This window comes from Xiphophorus maculatus, chromosome 18 (genome assembly GCF_002775205.1).
Source record: "Xiphophorus maculatus strain JP 163 A chromosome 18, X_maculatus-5.0-male, whole genome shotgun sequence".
NCBI classification, from domain to species: Eukaryota; Metazoa; Chordata; class Actinopteri; order Cyprinodontiformes; family Poeciliidae; genus Xiphophorus; species Xiphophorus maculatus.
Window position 1 is genome coordinate 1,338,720 of NC_036460.1, and position 20,421 is coordinate 1,359,140.

At 41.0% G+C, this 20,421-nt stretch overlaps 1 protein-coding gene across 4 annotated transcripts in view; it reads right to left on the bottom strand.

The window, feature by feature from the left end:
- Window positions 1-20,421, bottom strand: part of LOC102221335 (collagen alpha-4(IV) chain-like) — a 42,951-nt gene that overhangs the window by 21,669 nt on the left and 861 nt on the right. For 3 of the 4 annotated variants that reach the window (XR_002754355.1, XM_023351487.1, XM_023351485.1), the window contains exons 2-11: window positions 10,468-10,608; window positions 10,253-10,295; window positions 6,807-6,878; window positions 1,231-1,365; window positions 1,094-1,138; window positions 894-1,010; window positions 745-813; window positions 635-670; window positions 498-560; window positions 146-181 (exon numbers count right to left, since the gene is read on the bottom strand). Coding sequence is in view for 3 of the 4 variants with exons in the window: in XM_023351487.1 (XP_023207255.1) it covers window positions 146-181; window positions 498-560; window positions 635-670; window positions 745-813; window positions 894-1,010; window positions 1,094-1,138; window positions 1,231-1,365; window positions 6,807-6,878; window positions 10,253-10,295; window positions 10,468-10,514 (663 nt within the window). In the remaining variant the exon portion in view is untranslated. Of the gene's footprint in view, window positions 1-145; window positions 182-497; window positions 561-634; window positions 671-744; window positions 814-893; window positions 1,011-1,093; window positions 1,139-1,230; window positions 1,366-6,806; window positions 6,879-10,252; window positions 10,296-10,467; window positions 10,625-20,421 lie in introns of those variants that run through there. The other variant, XM_023351486.1, reaches the window with a different exon arrangement.

Consider the following 20,421-nt stretch of genomic DNA (forward strand, 5'->3'; position numbering starts at 1 on the left):
ATAACTGACTGGAGGACAGAGAGCTGTAAACAGTTTTACTGCTTCAAAATCACAATAAAAAGATAATATAAACTGTAAAAAGAGTTAAAACTGCTGTAGATCCTAAAATGATCAAATGAATTAAAGCTGCCAGGTTGTGACTCACAGGCGGGCCCCTGGGTCCGGGGGAACCAGGAGAGCCCTGAGGAGACAAATACACATCAGTTCAAACATTCATTTACTCCCCAGGGAACCAAACTAAAATTCACTGAATTGATCCAAACTGTGTTGAACTGAACTACGAGTCAAACTGAACAGAAGTGAACTACAATTGTGTGAAATTCACTTTTTGTAATGAACAAAAAAACATCTGAACTGAAATCAACTGAAGGTATTTCATTAAAAGTTAATAAAACGTACCTGAATGGAAATAAATTGATTTAAGGTGGACTGAACTGAATTGCATGTTTCCAACTGAGTTTAGCTGCAGTGAGCTGAAATGAAGTGGAGTGACTCACAGTGGGTCCATCTGATCCGGTTGGCCCCGCGGGTCCGGTCGGCCCCGGCAGACCATCTTCCCCCTGCAGGCAGAGAGAGAAACCTGAAGCAAAAGCAGAACAATGTGACGCACTCGGCTGCTTTCAGGCCAACTCACCGGCAGACCCAGCAGTCCGCTGGGCCCGGCGTCGCCCTGTTGGACCCAAACACTGCGGTCAGGCGGGCTGAACGTACCAGAACATGACGCTGCAGGTCAGCTGTACTTACAGGAGCTCCGGGGTACTGGATGAAGTTGGCCGATGGCTCTCCTTTAAGTCCCTTCGGACCGGTAAAACCCTGCAAAGGATCTCGCAGGATGTGAGATTCTTTCACCTCCACATGGCGTCAAACAGTGACAATCAGCCAATGCTTTTTACCGGTTCTCCATTAGGGCCTTGTTCTCCTGGAAGCCCCGGATACCCCTGGTTTCCTCTGGTTCCGTTGCATCCGTCCAGACCTGGATGACCAGGCCCTCCAGCCGGGCCGGGGAGGCCCTGAACAAACACCAACCAAAAGAAGCTGAAGGATTCTGCGCTCCAGCGGCTGTGGGATGCCGACAGGAGGCGAAGACTCTTACCGGGACTCCGTCCAATCCCGGAAAACCCTGCAGACCGATGGGGCCCTGAACCCACAGAAACAGACGTTCACCATGTTGGACTTCAGGAATGTTATTTAGGTTTTCTGCTTTTACAGTTAGAACGGTTGTTTACTCACAGCATCTCCTTTTACCCCATGACCTCCCATCGGCCCCTCGGCTCCTCTGCCGCCCTTCTGCCCTGGAAGTCCCTGTCCGCCCGGGAAGCCTGCAGGCCCCCGAGGCCCCTGCGGACCAAGAGGACCTGGGAAACCCTGCAGAACATAAAACTATTAGAAGCTTCAACGCCTGATACAACACAGTGACCCATCACCAAGCAAAACGTTGAACACCCTAAACCAGCGGCCTCCAGCCCCGGTGCTGGAGAGTTACCGTCCAGCCGGTTTTAGATGCAACCTTGCTCCTACTTCCTACAAGACAAATTCCTTCATTTCCCATAATTCCACGCAGCTGAGTAAGAATCAGTTCCTAATTCTTACCCATTCCAAGCCATTTCCTCCCATGTATCTTTCATTCTTTTAAAGTCCTTGCGTTCCCCTCAGTAATCTGTCCTACAAGTATTGATATTTTCTAATCTCGTCCTTCAGACTCTCATCATTTCGGTGTCGCATACAGAACAGACCGATGTGAATGTTTACTGTGCGACATTTGAAATGACTCGTCTGGCAGACAACGGATTTAAACATCTGACAGAACAATGAAACCAACAGAACCTGGTCCACGACTAAAAACATTCAATTTGGTGCCAAGAAATGATGTTAGAGCCAAAACTGACCCAACCGGGACAGAAAGCCAGAACATGAACCCACATTTCAACTGTGATCAGCTGGTTCTGTTCGCACAGACAGAACCAGCAGAGTCCAGTGAGCCAAACCTGCAATGACATCATCTGACCACATGGGGGCAGTGTCACACAAATCAAACCAAATACAAACTGAGAACAGCAGTTCAGCTCAGACGGTAACCTGCAGATCTGAGATCAAAATAAAATCTAAAATAAAAAAATGTCAATAAAAACATATTTAATGATAAAAAGTTTGAATTTCGAATCAAATTCAGCACAGCTGGTTAGACTGAGCAGTTTTCTCACATTATACATGCAGGATTATTATTCTGTAAAATTGATAGAAATTAAACTAAAATTAACAAACAGACTGCAGTTTCTCATAAAATATATATATATATATATATATATATATATATTATGGTAGAAAAAGAAAGGATAAGCTATTATTTATTAAAATGATGCAAACTAAAACCATTTTTCCCTTTATGTGAGACACATTTATAGATACTTTCTGAATCATTTTAATCCCCAAATCAAGGCATGTTGTTGAACCTGCAGCAGAATTACAGGCCAGAAGTCCAGCTTTTTTCAAAACTGCATTAAATTAATCTAAAAACTCTACATGCAAATATTTCATTATGACAACGTGGAAAAAAGTTCAAACTTTTGCAAATTTATTAGACATAGAAAAATCACATTAATGTAAGTATGAAATTGTAAAAAGGCTGAAACATAATGAAATGTGGAAAAAATAAACACTATAAATAATTTTTATAATCAAATAAATGATCCAAAATGAGTAAAATGCTGTTGATTCTAGAAAACAAACTATATCTGAAAGGAAAATGCTTTAGATCCAGAGACTGATGAATGCAGAGAAGATGAAAACAAAGATGATTCTTTCTGATCCTAAAGAGATTGAAGTTTTATTTTGACTGAGTTCTGAGGAGATTTTCTTTCATCGCGTCCAAAAACCTCCAAGAAGAAACCAAACCCAAACAAGAGCTCAGCAGCTCCACTTTCTGGACAGAGGGACCAAACATTTAATTTTTCATGTCATTCAGTGTTTTTGAGGCAGGCTTGTAAATATGTTTGTCCTGAAAGTAGCAGCCATGTCCCGGTTTGATCTGCAGCTGAACCTCCATGAGGGCTGTGGGCGTTTTAACACCTTCACTTTCCCTCCTATTTGCTGGAAGTGAGATTATTCTGAGCACATATATCTATGTAAGCAAACAATAACTTGTGGCGTTTGTGTTTAAATCTCACAGGCGTTTGACTAAAACATCTCCGCTCTGGCTCGCCTGCCCTCATGTATGGAAGGCCAAAAGGGCCAAAAGACACAGAACATTTGATGTGTCTTTCACACGTAAAGTTCGTTTTTTTATGTGCACACAACTGTTTTCACAATGTAATGCCACAGACTTTTGGTTTGTGTCTAAACTGAGTTTTTATTGGATGAAAAAGATGAAATCACATCCAGCAAATCAAAATTTTAGGGCTGCAACTATTTTATCAATTATTATTTTAGTAAATTGATTATTCTATCAATTATTGTGAGAATTAATTGGATTTAAAAAAATTCTTGAGATCATGCAGATATTTTGTATAAGTCTTCTACAATGTTAGAAACACATTTAAAGATGCAAATAATTCAGTTTCTTTCAAAAAAAAAATACAAAAAATGAGTCATTTAGTAACCGCTTCATACCAAAGGGTTAATCTGCAGCCAGAAACTGTAAAACGTTCTGCCATTTCTGCTGGACTGAACATCAATACAGGGTAGTTCTGATCTGGAGATTATTTTCTGGATTGTGTAATAAATGGATGCAAACGGCAGATTTTTTATTATTTTTTTACAGATTCTGAACCAGTTGAAGCCAAAACTGGCACGAAAAGAGTTCTGGGTAGAGCAGAGAAAAGCTTTTTTATCTTAAATGCAAAATGTGCACATACATATAGTTTATCTTAACTGCTGATTGGCAGATTAATCGATTATTAGTTGACTATTATTTCAATTATCGATTCAACACAATCGTTTCGACTCTACAAAATACTTCCGCAAGTGGCAGAAATGCCAAAGCATTTGTGGCCGTTTTGAAAGCTCGCCTCATGGTTCTGCGGTTGCAGGTGAGAAGTTCAGGAGGAGCCGTGCAGCAGGAATATCTGCTCGGTAATGAGGCTTCAAACGGAAAACAAAAACTACCATCATGAGCGTGTTGAGACCGAGTCGCAGAGGAGGTGAGCCCGGGGAAACGGTTGACCTGAGCTGCCTGCATTATTAATGCAACTCAATGTTCAGCAGAAGAGTCTGCTGCTATCGCCTGGATCAGGTGTTTACTGACCACAGGTCAGTTTACATCACAACACTGGGCTCGTCTACAGCTCCTCCACTGCTGGCTGCTTTTTCTTACCAGGAAAGACTTACCAGCGTCCAAAAGTAATTGCTGCACAATAAATCAAATATTCTATTTTTATATGAAAACGTTGAGAGTGGGAACCTTTGTTTGTGTGTTTCTGGTACGCCTGTAAATCTGACGCACAGCTGCGTCCGCTAACAGCAGAGATGAAGCGTCTTCACTTTTCCCTCTGAGGTTCACTTCTGCTTCTAAATGATCTGGTTGGAAAAGATTATTGTTGTGTTTAAGTTAAAATGAGTTAGCCTATCAGTGAAGCTATGCTAGCATCTCAATGCTAAACATGCAGCAGCTAACGCTAATGTCAGCGTCCACAGTCCACATTTATGAAGAAGCTTCAGGAATGATCAGAGAAACTCTGGAAAGATAAGCAGATAGAAAAACTCTTTTCTCCAGTCTGACGGCTGAAGAACCTGAATGTCCCGTTCAAAATGTCTTTTATGAACTTTAAAAGCAGAAAAGGTAAGTACGGAAAAAAATCTCTTATTTTGAAAATTTCGGGAAGCCCCATTTTAAAAGGCGGAAATTGAAAAAGCAGCAGTGTGGCTTCAACTGAGTTTGGATGGATAAGGTTTTCAAAACAGAACCAAAGAAAATGCTGCAAATCCCTATGTTACCATGGTTACCACAGCAACCATTAACACCATCAGTTACGTTAGAGCCTCATCATGATGCTTCCACCATCATGCCTGACAGTGGGAGAAGCGTTTACTGATGCAGCTCGGTTCGTCTGACCAGAGATCCGAGGTGTGTGAAAGGGCTTTGAGCGGATGTCTGTGTTTGTGTGTCGGGGTGTGTGTGTGTGCGTGTGTGTATGTGTGCGTGTGTGTGATGGGATGTGACAGCTGTGATCTCTGCTAGTCCGCCCTCCTTTATCTGAAGTCATTTGGTTGTGAAATCACAGAGACAAACGTCAAATCACAAACCCCCCGCCTGTCTGCTGCCCCCAGCTGAACACACATACACACACACATACACACACACACACATGCGCACGCAGCGCCACCCTGAGCCACTCACAGTGGGTTGCTTAGGACCTGGATGTCCTGTTTTTGCTGTTGTTTACTCGTCAGCTGACAGCAGGAAGTGAACAGTCATGTGACGCTCTGTCTGTTGTCTCATTGGCTGCGGACTGTTCTTGTTTTCGGTACATTGTGGGGACGCCTGGTTCCACGCATCCTTATGGGGTCGTAGCAGGATGCAGGGCCACAAACCAAAATATGGAGAAAAAACTTCAGTATTTTTATTGAAACTGGAATAAATAAGATCCAGAAGACATGGAGTAAATATTTTATTTATTTCTCATAATTTTGATGGTTCTGAATATTTCATCCAATTTGGCTTCTCTCATCTTTCCCATGCTAATCTGCAATAGGTTCCCTATAAGGTTCTGGTCAGGCCTGTTTCCTGGCCCATCAAGCCCAGAACCTCTCTGGTCTTTAGATTCTGGTACCTCTTTGGGTCAGAACCAAGTCCTGCTGGAAATGAACTCAACATCTCCATGAATCTGGCCAGCAGAAGGAAAACTGAAGGACTCTAAAATGTTCTGGTCAATGGCTGGGCTGACTGTGGACCAGAACCAGAACCAGCTGGTGACCCAGATTATCACTGACTGAGAAAACATCAGATGCAGCACCGTGGTTCTGGTTTAGTCCCATCAGACTCTGAGACCTTGAGGTCCAGATAAAACTTTACTTTCATCTGAAGTTTGGACCTCTGAGCAACTGCCCGGTTCTGGTTCTGGTTCTGGTTCTCTCCTGTGTCCCAGGTTCTGGACCCGTCTGGGCATAGGGGTCCAGATGTTCTTATTCCAGCCCAGTTCAGTCCGGTGAAGATCCCTCAGATTTTTGAACAGATTCTCCCTGTTCCTACCACACTTTTTCTGTCCACTCAACTTTCTATAAAATTGCTAAGAGTTTTTCACAATATTGTAATTTTCTGAGGAACTGATTTTTATGTTTTATTCTCTGTAAACAGGAATCATAAAAATGACAAGACAAAGTTTTGAAATGTTTCAATAATGTTTGTGTCACCAAAAATATTTAATTTCTTTGTGATATTTTAATCTTTTGAGCTGTAATTTTAAATCCAGGAGCCACTGGACACCAGTCAGAGAGGCAGAACAAAACCTTGTATACAGCCAGTCGGAGACAGCAGCCAGTTACCCAGTTAACCCAGCAGGTTTCTGAGGAAGGAAGCTGGAGTATCCAGAGAGACGCCACGCTCGTACGGAGACTCCAGGCTGCGATTTGAACCTGTAGTGAACCTGGAGCTACATGTTGTTAATTAAGTCCTCTGATGTGATGGAAGTGTGTGTGTGTGTGTGTTCAATCTGCTGTCCTCTAACTTAGCCCCTGGTTCCTGTCCGACTCTGCCGGTCCAGCAGCTGTGAGCCGCTCCGTGTTCCTGTTTTCCGAACTGCCAGTAAACGCGTCGCCGCTCCAGTAACTGGAATATAAAACGGACCGCTGTGATTGGCCGGATCAGGACTCACCCTGGCTCCTTTGGCAGGTAAACACTGGCAGGTGGTGCAGTCCCGCCCGCCACACGGCTCCATCAGGTCGCCCTGGAAACCAGGAGAGGACAGGAAGTCAAGATGATGAGGATTCAACATGATTCACGAATCTTTAACTTCTGCTTCGTTTTGTCTGGTTGTAGTTCAGGTTCTACTTCCTACACCATTAAATCCAGAAGAGTTTTGTCATTTCGTTTTGTTCTTCCTGCTGTCCTGTCTTATCGTGTCCAGCAGTGCAGCTTCGTTCCAGGTGGAGGTCAACCTGAAACGCGGCCCGCTTCTGTCATGCAGCAGGGCGTTGTGCAGAATGTGGTGATCCATGATGGAAAATTCATGGAAAACCAGAAGAAAACGTGGTCTGAAGACAACTGGAGAGCTGGATCGGATCCAGAACTGGACCGGTTCCAGTCTGACCCACAGAGCAGGGATTCGCTTGGGTCAGTAGGAAACTTCTCATTAAAGCAAAGTCACATGTGGAGTTCCCCAAGGTTCAATCCCAGGATGCCTCCTACTCAGCACCTGCATGCTGCCGCTAGCTTTGTTAGCATAACGATGACACACAGCTCAACGTTATGATGTCACCAGGTGACCTTTCACCCCATCCAAACACTGAGCAGATGCTGAGAAACGGGAAATGTGTGGATATGCCAAAACTTTTTCCAGCTGAACAGAAACTGAAGTTATTAAAGAGGAACAATCTAGAGTTACAGATCTAGATTTATAGATCTAGAGTCAACGCACAGCTTCAGGTCTTCAGCTGGAAACCAGAGATCATTTCAAATTCAAATGTTTGAGGCTCTTATTGTGAAATTTTGCCCTGAATCTGCTAATCCACCTCCTTTGCTTTAGCCGCTCCTTTTAAAATCTCAGTTTTCTCTTGTGATCATTTCCTTTTTGCTATGTTTATTTATTTTACATTTATCCTGCTGTACTCAGTTAATTTATCTGGTTTTATTATTAGTAGCATATTTTCATATTAGGTAATAAACTGTATGTCTCGTCTTCGTTTATTTTTGTATTCTTATAAATTTCTTATTATTTTGCTCTGTCTGTGTTAATCCCAGTTTTCCTGCGGTCTCCCTGCCACAGCTGTTCCTCATCATTTCTAATTATCTCCTCCGGTTCCCTTCTTGTTTCCCTTCCCTCAGTATTTAAGCTCCTGGTTTTTCATCGGTTCTTTGCTGGGTTCTGGTTCCTCTACCTGTAAGTTTCCTTCAACGCGCCTGTTTGAAGTGACTCTCTGCACCTTGGCATTTTGTTTTTGGTGAGTTTAAAAGCTCTGACTCGGTGCGAACACGTCGGGCAGGCAGCAGTTTGTCCTCATGTTTTCGTTCTGGTGTTTCTTGTTCCACAGAAAGAATGTAAACAACAAAAAGATTTTCCCCATTCTCTTAGGAAGCAGACAGCTGATGGGTTTTTGATCAGATCAGTCGTAGACAATCGCGCTCTATTTTTTCTAACTCTTTCAGCAAAAAAAATGGTGAATGAGGACAGATGTTCCTCTGATCCAAATCAACTGGCGGAGAAAGAACGGCAGCTCACGTGGGCCGTTTACAGACTAAACATATGACAGCACCGCTAGCTTCTGCTGAGGCTTTGATAAGACCGAGGCGGCTCTCTGGAGGAAAATACAATCATTCAAAAGGTGAAAGAATTATAAATATGGACATAATAAAACCAGGTTTAAAGAGAAAACTAAACTAAGAGCGGCACAATGTGTAATACTCCGTTGTATTATAACAACTTCGATATTTGCAATAAAGGTTCTGCTGCAGTGAAGAGAGAATAAAGTTTTGGTTATTGATACTTAAAATTCTTCAAGTAGTTAGATGTTTATATTCATGCTCTTATTTTGAAGTGTGGAAAGAAAGTATTGTTTCCTCTTATGTTCTCTTTTTTTTGAAGAAACTTTATTGAGAGTTATTAAATATATGTACAAAATACACATAATTTGTTTTGAGAGACTCTTCATGTTTTTTCTTGTGACAACATGGCTGAATTTAACACCTTATTGTAGCTTCCACTAAATGCCATATTGGTATAGCACGTTAGCATTAGCTTCTACTTATTTGTATGCGCATTTGCATTGTTTCCAGTAAATAACGTGAGTGTTGCACATTAGCATTAGCTTTCACTAAGCTAATGTTTATGATTGGCGTTTTAGTGTTAGCACAGCTGCCTTTTCTTAGCTAAACCTGTAGTTTGTACTCTTGCTAGCGCTGAATCTGGTTCCCTATAAGCCTAATACATCCAGACGTCCCTTCAGGGTCCGAGGGGCCGGGTGCTTATTTCCAGTGGTTCTTGGGCGAGAGGCGGGGTCCGCTCTGGATGGGTCCCCAGCCCGGCCCAGACCAGATAACTCAACAGTCGTGTTTTCAGACTGCGGGAGGAAGCCGGAGTACCGGGTGAGAACCCGTCCTGAACGCAGAAACAGCAGGCCGGGATTCGAACTCAGAACCTTCTCACTGCAGGGCAGCGATGGACGGTTTGTTTTGGAGCGATAGGATCATAGGACTTTTCCATCCAAAGGTCTCCTGTAGCTGTTCTGACTGAACCCAATGTTCTGGCCCACAGAGTCCGTCTCAAGCGTGACTTTCTGTCCCGATTCCTGCTTGTAATAAAACAACATCAGACAGAGAGGAGCTAATCTGGGCTGTCCCTGCTCATATGTCCCACACTCACTGTGCCTGTTGATGTCCTGACTGTGTTTTCTTTTTCTCTGTGGGCCCCAGACGGTGAGTTTCCTCGCATGCAGCAGTGTTTGTGTAGCAGCCGCATTCCTGCAGCGTTGTGTAAACGAGGTTATCAGTGAGGCATGGTTATTGGCAGGAATGCTATCGCTTTATCTGCTGTCATGACTTTGTTCAGAGAACACCATCCTCCCTCCACCCAGTCATCCTCCATCACCGCTCTAATGTCCCGACTGTGCCCCGATCTGGGCCCAGTAACCGCTGACCAGCACCAGCCCTCCGTCCTCATCCCACCGATTGGCTCTATGCATCTAACTGGCTGCTGCTTACAAAATGAATCTAATCTGCAAATGTTCGTCTTCCCTTGTTAGTTTCCATCTTCTAGTCAGTTAATCATGCAGAAAGATGGAGGACCCGTGTGTGATCCAGGAGGAACGCCTGGCCCTGTGCAACACTCGGTTGTTTCCATGGATACGGTTCACATTTCTATGAAACCTTCAGCTTCAGTTCCGCCACAAATAAACCGCAGAAAATGAGTCTGAGCCGCTCTGCAGGTCTGAGGAGGAGAAATGTCACCATGGCAACCACATGGGGGACATAATGAGGATCATCCAACATGAAACAACCCATCCATCCATCTGTTCATCCTGTATATGCTACGCTTGCTCAATTGTTGGATGGTCGAATGGTTGGATGCAGTCTTGTCTAACTCTTGGAACAGAAAGTTGGACTCACCCCTTGACCTCCTGGAGGAGCTGTGATCAGAGCCAGGAAACACCTGTAGGAGAGGAGACACAGGTGAGACGAGACAGAGCCTGTTACCATGGCTACAGTCCACACAAACAGAGACAGAACAGTCCAATGTTTGACTTCAGAAATGTAAAATCTGATCCCATTTCTGGAAGTTAAACTCTGAACATGAATCATTTCGTCTCGCGCTGCTTTTTTACCAGATCCATGGATGGCGCCGGGGGGCGGAGCCTGCACCGGCAGACATCTTGTCCTCAGAGTGGAGTCCTGGTTACAATATGACCCAGTTGGGCTGACTCCGCCTCCAGCAGGTGATCATCCAGTGAGTGCGCTCCACACTGCTGCAGACACAAACAGAAGACGTGACGGCGCCACCTTCAGCACGGGCGGCGTCTGAGCAAGAAACAAGACGGACCAACAGACTGTCTCAGTAAAACCTGCGTTGATAAAATCCAGTCCGAGGACAAACTGATGCACAGGGTTTGGGGGATTCTATGGAGCAAAATTGGGGCCAGAAAGTTTGTGCAAAAAAAAAAAAAAAAAAGTACTGAACTGTGAATCTGAAAATTAGCCCCACCCCCCTCAAGTATTAAAACTTTTTTTTTCTGTTTCAAAATTGTTAAAAAAATAAAAAATAAACATTTCCATTTACAAATTATTTTTCAGTGTCAAAACTTTTTTTATTTTCCACACTTATTTAGTTTTTTTTTTGTTTAAATCCGACATTCTTACTGGCCCCAATTTAGCTCCATATGATTCAACCAACTTGTCAGTTTGATGCTGAGTTAGATGATGGTGACTTTCATGACTCGAAGTGAAGCAGAAGTTAATCAATCACAGGTCCGTTCAGGAACCACAGGGAGGAAAACGTTTCTGTTAATTATCTCTTTACTGTGTTTCTGCCGGTACATCTTGAACCAGAAAAGTCTCTTTATAAGTTACATTTTATAAGTTGTGCTGGTTCTAACATGAAAACTCTGCTCAGTTCAAAGTTAAGCAGAGTTAGGTGGAGGCTGCATGATGCTGTGGGCCAGCTTCTCTGTGATGGAGCTTTAAAGCAGAGTTAAAGTGATCAATCTGTCATCTGGACATGGTTCTGTTCAGAGATCGAAGGTCCAGCTGCAACGCTGCATTTTCTGCACGTTTCCTGGGATCCAGCGTTTCACCGTCAGCCTGGGAATTAGTAAATAATTAATTATAAACCAGTAAAGACGTCCAAGTGGGACGACTGGAAGAGCGACGAGTTCTGGTCAAAGCCTAGTCAAAGTCCAGACCTAATAACTGAGAATCTGTGGTCCGATTATTTGTACAAACTGTTGGAACCGATTCTTTTACAAACCGTGAAAAAGTTCGAGGGGTGTGAAAACTTTTGCAAAGTTTCATTTTGGGGAAACCTGGGAAAACATCAAAGCAAAGAATTTAGTCCCGTAAATTTGTCGGCCATGTTGTCCAGTTCTGCATTGGAATGCTTTCTTCTGCGGTGGAGGGATTAGATACGAGCAGGGGCCCGGTCGGATCAGGGGCTGGTCGAATCAGGGGCCCGCCGGATCAGGGGCCCAGCAGTGTTTGTACTGGAAAGTAGGTCAGATGGGAGCGAGAAGAGAAAACGACCGGAGATGTGAAACGACGATCACGAGGCTCAACAACAGCAGAACAAATTAAACCAGTGGAGCCCAAAGTGGGTCCCTGAGGGCCCGGATCCTGGATGTTTAATTCTCTCCCTGGTTTTAGTAACAACCGTCTCAGCAGGTCAAAGTTCTTCTTAGACCTCTAATGATCCATCTTTGGATCCAGGTGCATTAAACCAGGGAGAAACTAAAACACGCAGGATGCCGGCCCTCAGGGGCCACTTTGGGCTCCCCTGATAAACCGTCTGCAGAGAAATTAAAACCTGGATTTTCCCTCATTTTAATATTTTTTATTTCTCAGCAGAAATAAATTAAAGTTATAACAATCAGTTATAATTCAGATTTTAAAGGTAAATCCCAGAAACGATCCAGAACATCTGAACATCCTGTGACTGAGAGGAATCCGACCTGAGCAGAACCAGAACCTGAACGACCTGACTCGTTCAGGTTCGTTACATACACAAATGCAATTTTTGATGAATAAGATCACTGGATATCATTTAAGATATTTAATAAGATATTGATCTTATTCGATAAGATCAATATTGGATCTTATTCAATAAGATTGAATAATCGTATATAGTTAGCTTTCAGACGTTTTCTTTGCTGTTCTTCAGGTATGAACAGGCTGCTCCAACCGTCGGGTGATCCAGTAACCGCCTGTGCTGTCGGTACAAAGCAGAACAACAGAGACGGTTCTACCTGAGACGGTTCTACCTGAGACGGTTCGGTTCTACCTGAGACGGTTCTACCTGAGACAGTTCTACCTGAGACGGTTCGGTTCTACTTGAGACGGTTCGGTTCTACCTGACCCAGGTCTTCAGAAACACATCCTGAACTTCCTGCAGCAGGTATTTCAGGGATTCACGCCAATTATACCATAATTTTTTTTTTTTATGTTTTACTTCCTGTAATCAAAAATTACCTTTCATATTTTACAGCCGTCATAATAAAACCGATTCCTGGGATTCTGAAGATCTTTGAGAGTTCGATGCCAACACCTGAACATGTTTGTAATAAAAATATCAGGCACCGTTTCAGGATCTTGGTCGTCTCTCTGTCTCTGCATTTCAGGCGTTAAAGGAGCTGGTTGCCTCCATGCAGCTTCACACACAGAGACCAGGAGATGACAATCTGGTTCTGTTGTTGATTTTTATCAAATCGAGTCGGGATCCAGCATCACAGTAGACATCTGATGCTGGCGTTTCTCCACCAGGGCAGCCACTCAACACCTGTCCGCTTTTATCCACAGCACAAAAGATTTTGGCTCCAAATGAAAGATTTAGCTCAGTTAGCTAAACATTTAGCTTGAACAAACTTAAGCATTTAGCTTGTTGGCAAAGTAAACATTTAGCTATGAAACTAAATGCTTAGTTCATTAACTATTTGATTAGAAAAATAAATGTTTAGTTAAGATAATTAATTTGCTACAAACCAAATATTTAGACAATAAGGTCAATGTTTAGTTGACAAGCTAGATATTTAGTTTGCAAGTTAAATGCTTTGTTTGCTAACCAAATATTTAGCAATATTTGTTGTCCTCTTTTATCCCCAACACAATAAAGGAGACAGATTGTATTGTGAGCTTAGACAGTTTAATAGTTTTTGAGCCAGAACCAGGACAGAAATAGTTACAGTAAAACATAATTTAACAGGATTTGTTCTGGACAGACAAACGTCTCTATTAGCAGACGTTTTTAACTGACATTAAAAAGTTTGTTTCAAGGCTTAAGAATTGGCTGAAGATGAGCCAGAATTGCACTCATTTTTAAATATTGTAATTGTTTTTGATTCATTAGTTTTAAGTGCATTGCTTTAGGTGTCTTTTTCATCATTTTATTGTATTTACTGTTAATCTTAACATTTCATTTTAATCAGCTGTTAAATGTCTTTCTAAGAGCTTAGCAAACTGTGTTTTGATCTGTTTTTTTATGTTTACTAATCAATTAAACAAAATTTAAAAACTGTCATTGCGATTGGTTGAACAGTTTCCTGTCAAACAGCTTCCGGTGTGAGTCAGCGCGTCACTAAGGAATAAAATAAAAAACAAAAAACAAGAGGGTCGGGACCAAGATGGCGACCGGACCAGTCGCTGTGTGATGTAGCTGAGACACAGATTTCAATTTTCAGTCCTCCTTGCCAACATAATGCTCTCTTTTTGATCCAGGAATGTCTGTAACTTCTATGTTTGTTCTATTCAACCTGATCAAGAGTCACATTGTTGTTAAGACTGCGTTCAAGGACGAGAAAAGACTAGGAGCTAACAAGCTAACCTCTGGGTTCAACGGTCATCTTCCAGATCAACGTATACTACGATGCAACGATCGGAGCACAGCCTTAAAAGAAAAGAGAAAGGGAAATCTAAATCTAAATCTATAGCTTCAGACTTGCACAAAGACACGATGTCATCGACTGCAGCTAGTGGTCCCCGGATTTGCTCCCCATCTGATCCAGCTGCAGGTATCCCTGCCTCCGACCATAACTATATTGGTTCCATGGACAGACAGAGCCCTGATCTGTCTCCTCTACTGGATTCTGACCCAGATACCCCTGCTAAACCAGAGGAAAAGAAACTAAAAGGTGACTTGTCTCTCTTTCAATTACAAGACAACATCGCTAAGATAATCAATGATCGCTCTGATAAATTAGAAAATATGGTCAGCTGTAACACCATTAGCATCGATGCTCTGAAGAAGTCAATTGACTTCATTTTTACGGAAATTGAAACGCTAAAATCCGACATGAAAGCTGTGAGCTCCATATCGGAAAACACTGTGCAGAAAATGGCTGAAGTAGAAATGAGAATAAACGAAACTGAACGATACCAACGTAGATGGAATTTAAGGCTACACGGAATCCCAGAAGATAAGCATGAAAACATCAGAGCCAAAGTTAGCGACATCTGCTGTGCTGTTGTTGGAGAGAACCAGGTAAAGATGAAAGAAAGTATTGACATCGCTCATCGTCTGGGTCGCTTCAACGACCAACAGAGGGCGCCGAGAACCACTATGATCCGCTTCACCAACAGATCATCCCGCGACCTGGTATGGAAAATGGCCAAGAGCAGCAGCTTTCTGAAGGAAAACAGGCTGAGGTTTACAGAGGATCTCACCACAGCTGACAAGGCTCAGCGAGAAAAACTGTGGCCATTAATTGATGCAGCCCGGAAAGAAGGAAAAAAAGCCCATTTTGCTGGAGTCCGTGTGATCATTGAGGGAAAAGAAATCAAGTCACCGCTGTCCCCATCTGGACAGAATGTCATTCCTGTCCTTATGGACACAACAAGCCCTTCATAGGCATGGTCACAGGTTCTGCTCAGTTGGTCACCTACAAAGCCTACACACTTAATATTTGGTTCCTTTTCTATCTTCTAATTCTGGAAGGCAGTTTGCCTATTTACATTATCTTAATTCACTCTATGTTTAAAAAATAACTATATGTTTATTGAATTCTGGTTTGACTGTGCTTTGCTAAGTGTATTTACTATGTTGTTAAGTACAGTCTCTGCTTTGCTGTGCATTTCAGCACTTTTCATATCATTTTGAATTTATTGTCCTTGATAGTTATTAATGCAGCTATACTGTTCCAAACTGCAAGCTTCTTCTAAGTCTTAGTATCTGACATTCTAAATCACCTTAGCTCCATTCTGTTCATGGTTTAAATTACACCATTCCGGGTCTGTAGGTTGTTTTCTGTGTCCACTTATCCTACATTGTCCCTTTCAATCTTCTCATTAAATGCCAGGGGTTTAAGAGAAAATGTTAAACGAAAAGCTTTATTTTTATTTGCCAAACAACAAAAGTCTGATTTTTGTTTTTTTCAAGAGTCACATAGTGTAGCAAATGATGCATCCTTTTGGAAAACTCAATGGGGAAATGAGTTATGGTTTTCTCATGGCTCAGAAAGATCAGCAGGGGTTACTATTTTAAAAAACAACTTTAATGGTTCTGTTCTACACTCAGAAAGTGATCCTAATGGCCACTATATAATTTTAATCCTGAATATCAACAACTATATTACCCTTCTTGCCAATGTATATGGATATAATTCAAAACCTGAAAATGATTTTTTACTTGATAGATTAGAATCTAGCTTTTTACACTGGTTATCAAAATACCCAAATGCTCTTCTTTTAATGGGTGGAGATTTCAACGTTGCTTTGAACAGCTCCCTAGATCGATGGCCTCCAAGTGTTAATAATACTTCTTCTATTAACTTGTCCTCTTTTATACAAAAATTTAATCTCATAGACATATGGAGGGAAAAAAACCCTGTCTCTAGAGCTTACACATGGTCTAATAAGCCTCGCTCATTAATGTCTCGCATAGATTACTGGTTAGTTTCTGATTGCTTACATAAGAATAACATTACTCCTAGAATATTAACAACACCTTTAACTGATCACAAAGCAATATCATTGATTGCCTCATTCTGTCCTAACATTACTCCCACATTCAAAAGTTCTTATTGGAAACTTAATAATTCCATCTTAAAAAATGTGCTAGTAATTGATAAAGTCAAATTATTAATAAACCATTTCTGGAAAAAAGCCTTAATTAATAACAATTTCTCTAGAAATTGGGAACTCCTTAAATTTGAAGTTACAAAATATTTCAGAGAGTTTGGTGCCTCTCTATCTAAATCCAGGAGAGATGAAGAAACAAATGTAATATCCAGAATAACTGAAATTACTCAAATCTCACCTGAAAATTTATCTGAAAATGACTTAAAGGATTTAATCATTCAACAAAATAAATTAAATGAAATATACAGAAGGAAAGCAGAGGGGGCTTTTGTGAGATCGAGAAGGAAATGGCTGGAGGAAGGGGAACAAAACACTGCGTATTTCTTTCAATTAGAAAGAACCCGTGGTCAATTCAACTCAATTCAAAAACTTAACATTAACAACTTTATCACTGATGATCCCCAAACAATAGCAAAGTATTGCTCTACTTTCTACAGTGAGTTGTATGAATCACACTATAATAAATGTGAATCTGAAATTTTCTTTACACATCTTACTGAAACTAAGTCAATTAATGATGACCAAAGGAATGTCTGTGATAGTCCCCTATCTCCTGCTGAAGTCCTGTTTGCCATCAAGCACCTAAAACTCAACAAATCTCCAGGAGTTGACGGCCTAACTTCAGAATTCTACATCACCTTCGCAGAACAACTGGCCCCGTTCCTCCACCGGCTGTTTGCAGAATGCATTGATAACCAAACTCTTCCTCCCACTCTGTGTCAAGGCCTTTTGACATTAATTCCCAAACCTAAAAAAGACCCCCTTCTGATTGATAATTGGCGTCCAATCTGCCTTCTTAATAATGACTATAAAATTCTAGCTCAAATTTTTGCGATGAGAATGAAAAGTGTTCTTAACTTTATAATTGATGAAACTCAAAATGGTTTCATGACACAAAGACATATAGCCAACAACATCAGGCTGGTGTTGGATCTGATTGACTATGCAGATTTGTGCCATGATGACAGCCTTATATTATTTTTAGATTTCCGTAAAGCCTTTGACACCATTGAGCATAATTTTGTTTTTCAAACATTAGAGAAATTTGGTTTTGGTCCTTACTTTTGTGCTGCAATCAAAACCATGTATAAAAATGCTAACTGTTCAATCAAGCTTCATGTTGGTACGTCTCCCAGATTTGATCTAAAGCGAGGTGTGAGGCAAGGTTGCCCGCTGTCCCCATACCTCTTTTTGATCTGCTCTCAATTACTTTCAGATTTCATTAAACTCAACCATTTGAAAGGTATCTCTTTTGCTGATAAAAATATTATAATTAGTCAACTAGCCGACGATACCACTTTATTTTTAAAGGATGCTTCTCAGGTTTCTTTAGCAATTAATATTGTTGAGAAATTTTCTAGAGCCTCTGGACTCTACCTTAACATTGATAAATGTGAACTTTTAGCCCTTAAAAATTGTAACAAACCCTCTATTTATAATATTCCTGTTAAAGAATCGGTCACTTATCTCGGCATAATGATCAACAAAGATCAAGATTCTAGAAATGCTCTGAACTTTAATCCTATTGTAGAAAATGTACAAAAGAAACTAAATTCTTGGCTTCAAAGAGATTTATCAATTCAAGGAAGAATTTTGCTAACCAAAGCAGAAGGCATCTCCCGTTTAACTTATCCAGCTTTGTCTCTTTCTGTAAATAAACAAACAATTGACATCATTGATAAAATGCTTTATAGATTTGTATGGAAAAATAGGATTCATTATATCAGGAAATCAGTCTTAATGAACTCATTTGAACTTGGTGGCCTCAATTGTCTTGATTTCTCAACCTTAAACAATACATTCAAAATAAACTGGATTAAACAGTTTCTCAAAAATCCAACCTCAATCTGGAATTTTATACCCAACTATTTATTCTCAAAACTTGGTGGCCTTAAATTTATTCTCCTTTGCAACTACAAAATTGAAAAACTACCCATAAAGCTATCTAATTTTCACAAACAAATGCTTCTTTCCTGGTCTCTAATTTACAAGCATAATTTCTCACCCCATCGATATTATATTTGGAACAATGGAGACATTTTGTACAAGCATAAATCTTTATTCTTGGAAAATTGGTTTGAACATGGAATCATCTTGGTTCAGCAGCTTTTTAGACCTGATGGTGTCTTAATGTCTTATTCTGAACTTCTAGAAAGGTTTGGTCTCCCCATACCACCAAAGGAATATGCACTTGTTTTTGATGCCATCCCATCTGGTGTTATGATGCTTCTTAAGTCTTCTGTAACTTCTGTTCTGACTCCTCCAGGTCTAGACGCTGCTGTCACTAATGTTGGTCAAATCTGTTTTTCCACAAGAAAGCGAAAGAACAACCGTGATGTACGTGCCTTATTCCAGAAGGACATCGTCTCTGTTCCTAATGTTATCTCTTATTGGAATAACTTTGCCCCCAACCTGAACTGGAAAAAAATCTGGTGTCTTCCATCTAAATATTTAATTATTAATAAAATCAAAGAAGTGTCTTTTAAGATAATCCATCGTTTTTATCCCTGCAAATTTTTCCTTCAACGATACAAAAAAGACATTGACACAAACTGTTCATTTTGCCAACTCTATGTAGAAGATCTCTGTCACTTATTCTGGTCATGCTATTTCTCTTGTATTTTCTGGCAAGATATTTGTACGTTTATTTCCCAAAGAATTCTTGATAACTTTTCCCTCACTTATATAAATATGTTGTTTGGATTCTTCTCTTATCCCACTAACAAAACCAAACATTTTTATATTATCAATCTAATTTTATTAGTCGCAAAATATCATATACATAAATCTAAATTCTCAAATCAGAAACCTCGCTTTTCAGCCTTTAAAGTGGAATTCAAACAATATATTACATCTCTCCAGTATTCAAGGAATAGAAAAGCAATTAAGACAGTGGATATGTGCTCTCGCTTTAACATCTTTCTAAGTTAACTTTTTTATTTATTTATTTGCTTTTCATTTTATTTGTGCTTCCTATGTAACACCCTGGCATTGTTGTCTTATCTGTTTTGCTACTTATTGCGTTGAGTCTGCTATTTTGTAAACCCCTTTATTGTCAATAAAAAAAAAAAAAAAAAAAAAAAACAAATGGCGCCACAGTACTACTGCTTAGTTTCTCAACAGGTTGTTGCTAGGTAACAGAAGTTGGAGGGCAAGTTCAAACGGATTGTCACCCCCCCACACCTCAATCCGCAGGTTGTTGCTAGGTAACCACTGCAGGCCTTAATGCTCAATTATGATTTTTTGTGAAATCTTTTTATTATTTATTTATTCATTCCTTTATTTATATATTTATTTTGTGTGGTCATTCACGTTTCCAAATAAAGGCGACCAGCAGCAGCGTGAACTCCATGTGTCACGCATGCGCAAGAGAGGGCGCAGTGAGCCACAGTGTGTTTGTATTTTTTTGTTTTTTTTGTTGCCAAACCCCATAAGAAGTGCTCAGGATCTGCGGAAGTAAACATGGATGCTAACGGTGGAGCATATCTTACTATTTTAAAGTTGTTGCCCGACCGGAACCAGCACATTAACAACTTAATCCTCATTATGGTCCGCCGTGGTGGTTGTTTTCCTTCCCGCCCGCGCGTATCAGGGCGCGGAATAGTGACGTTCGGCGAATATCAATGACGTCCAGGTCGGATGAAAGCGACCTGACCACGTTTGAAAATATCCGACCTGATTTAGAACCACACATTTATTGTATGTCATGTGGTTCACACTCCGTACCAGTAGGTGGCGGTAATGCGACTAAAAGTTTGTAGCCAACCGCCAGCAAAACCAAGAAGAAGAAGAAGAAGAAGAAGAAGAAGAAGAAGAAGAAGAAGAAGAAGAAGAACCACATATCCAAGTATCCTGGATCGCAGTCGAAAAGAATCCGATCTATGTTGTTCAGACTGTCATGAAAACATCAGCTACAGGTCGCATTAAGGAAAAACTGAATCGTTTTTGGGTCACTTCCGGCTGCAGTGTGAATGTAGCTTTAGTCGATGCCACTAACCTAG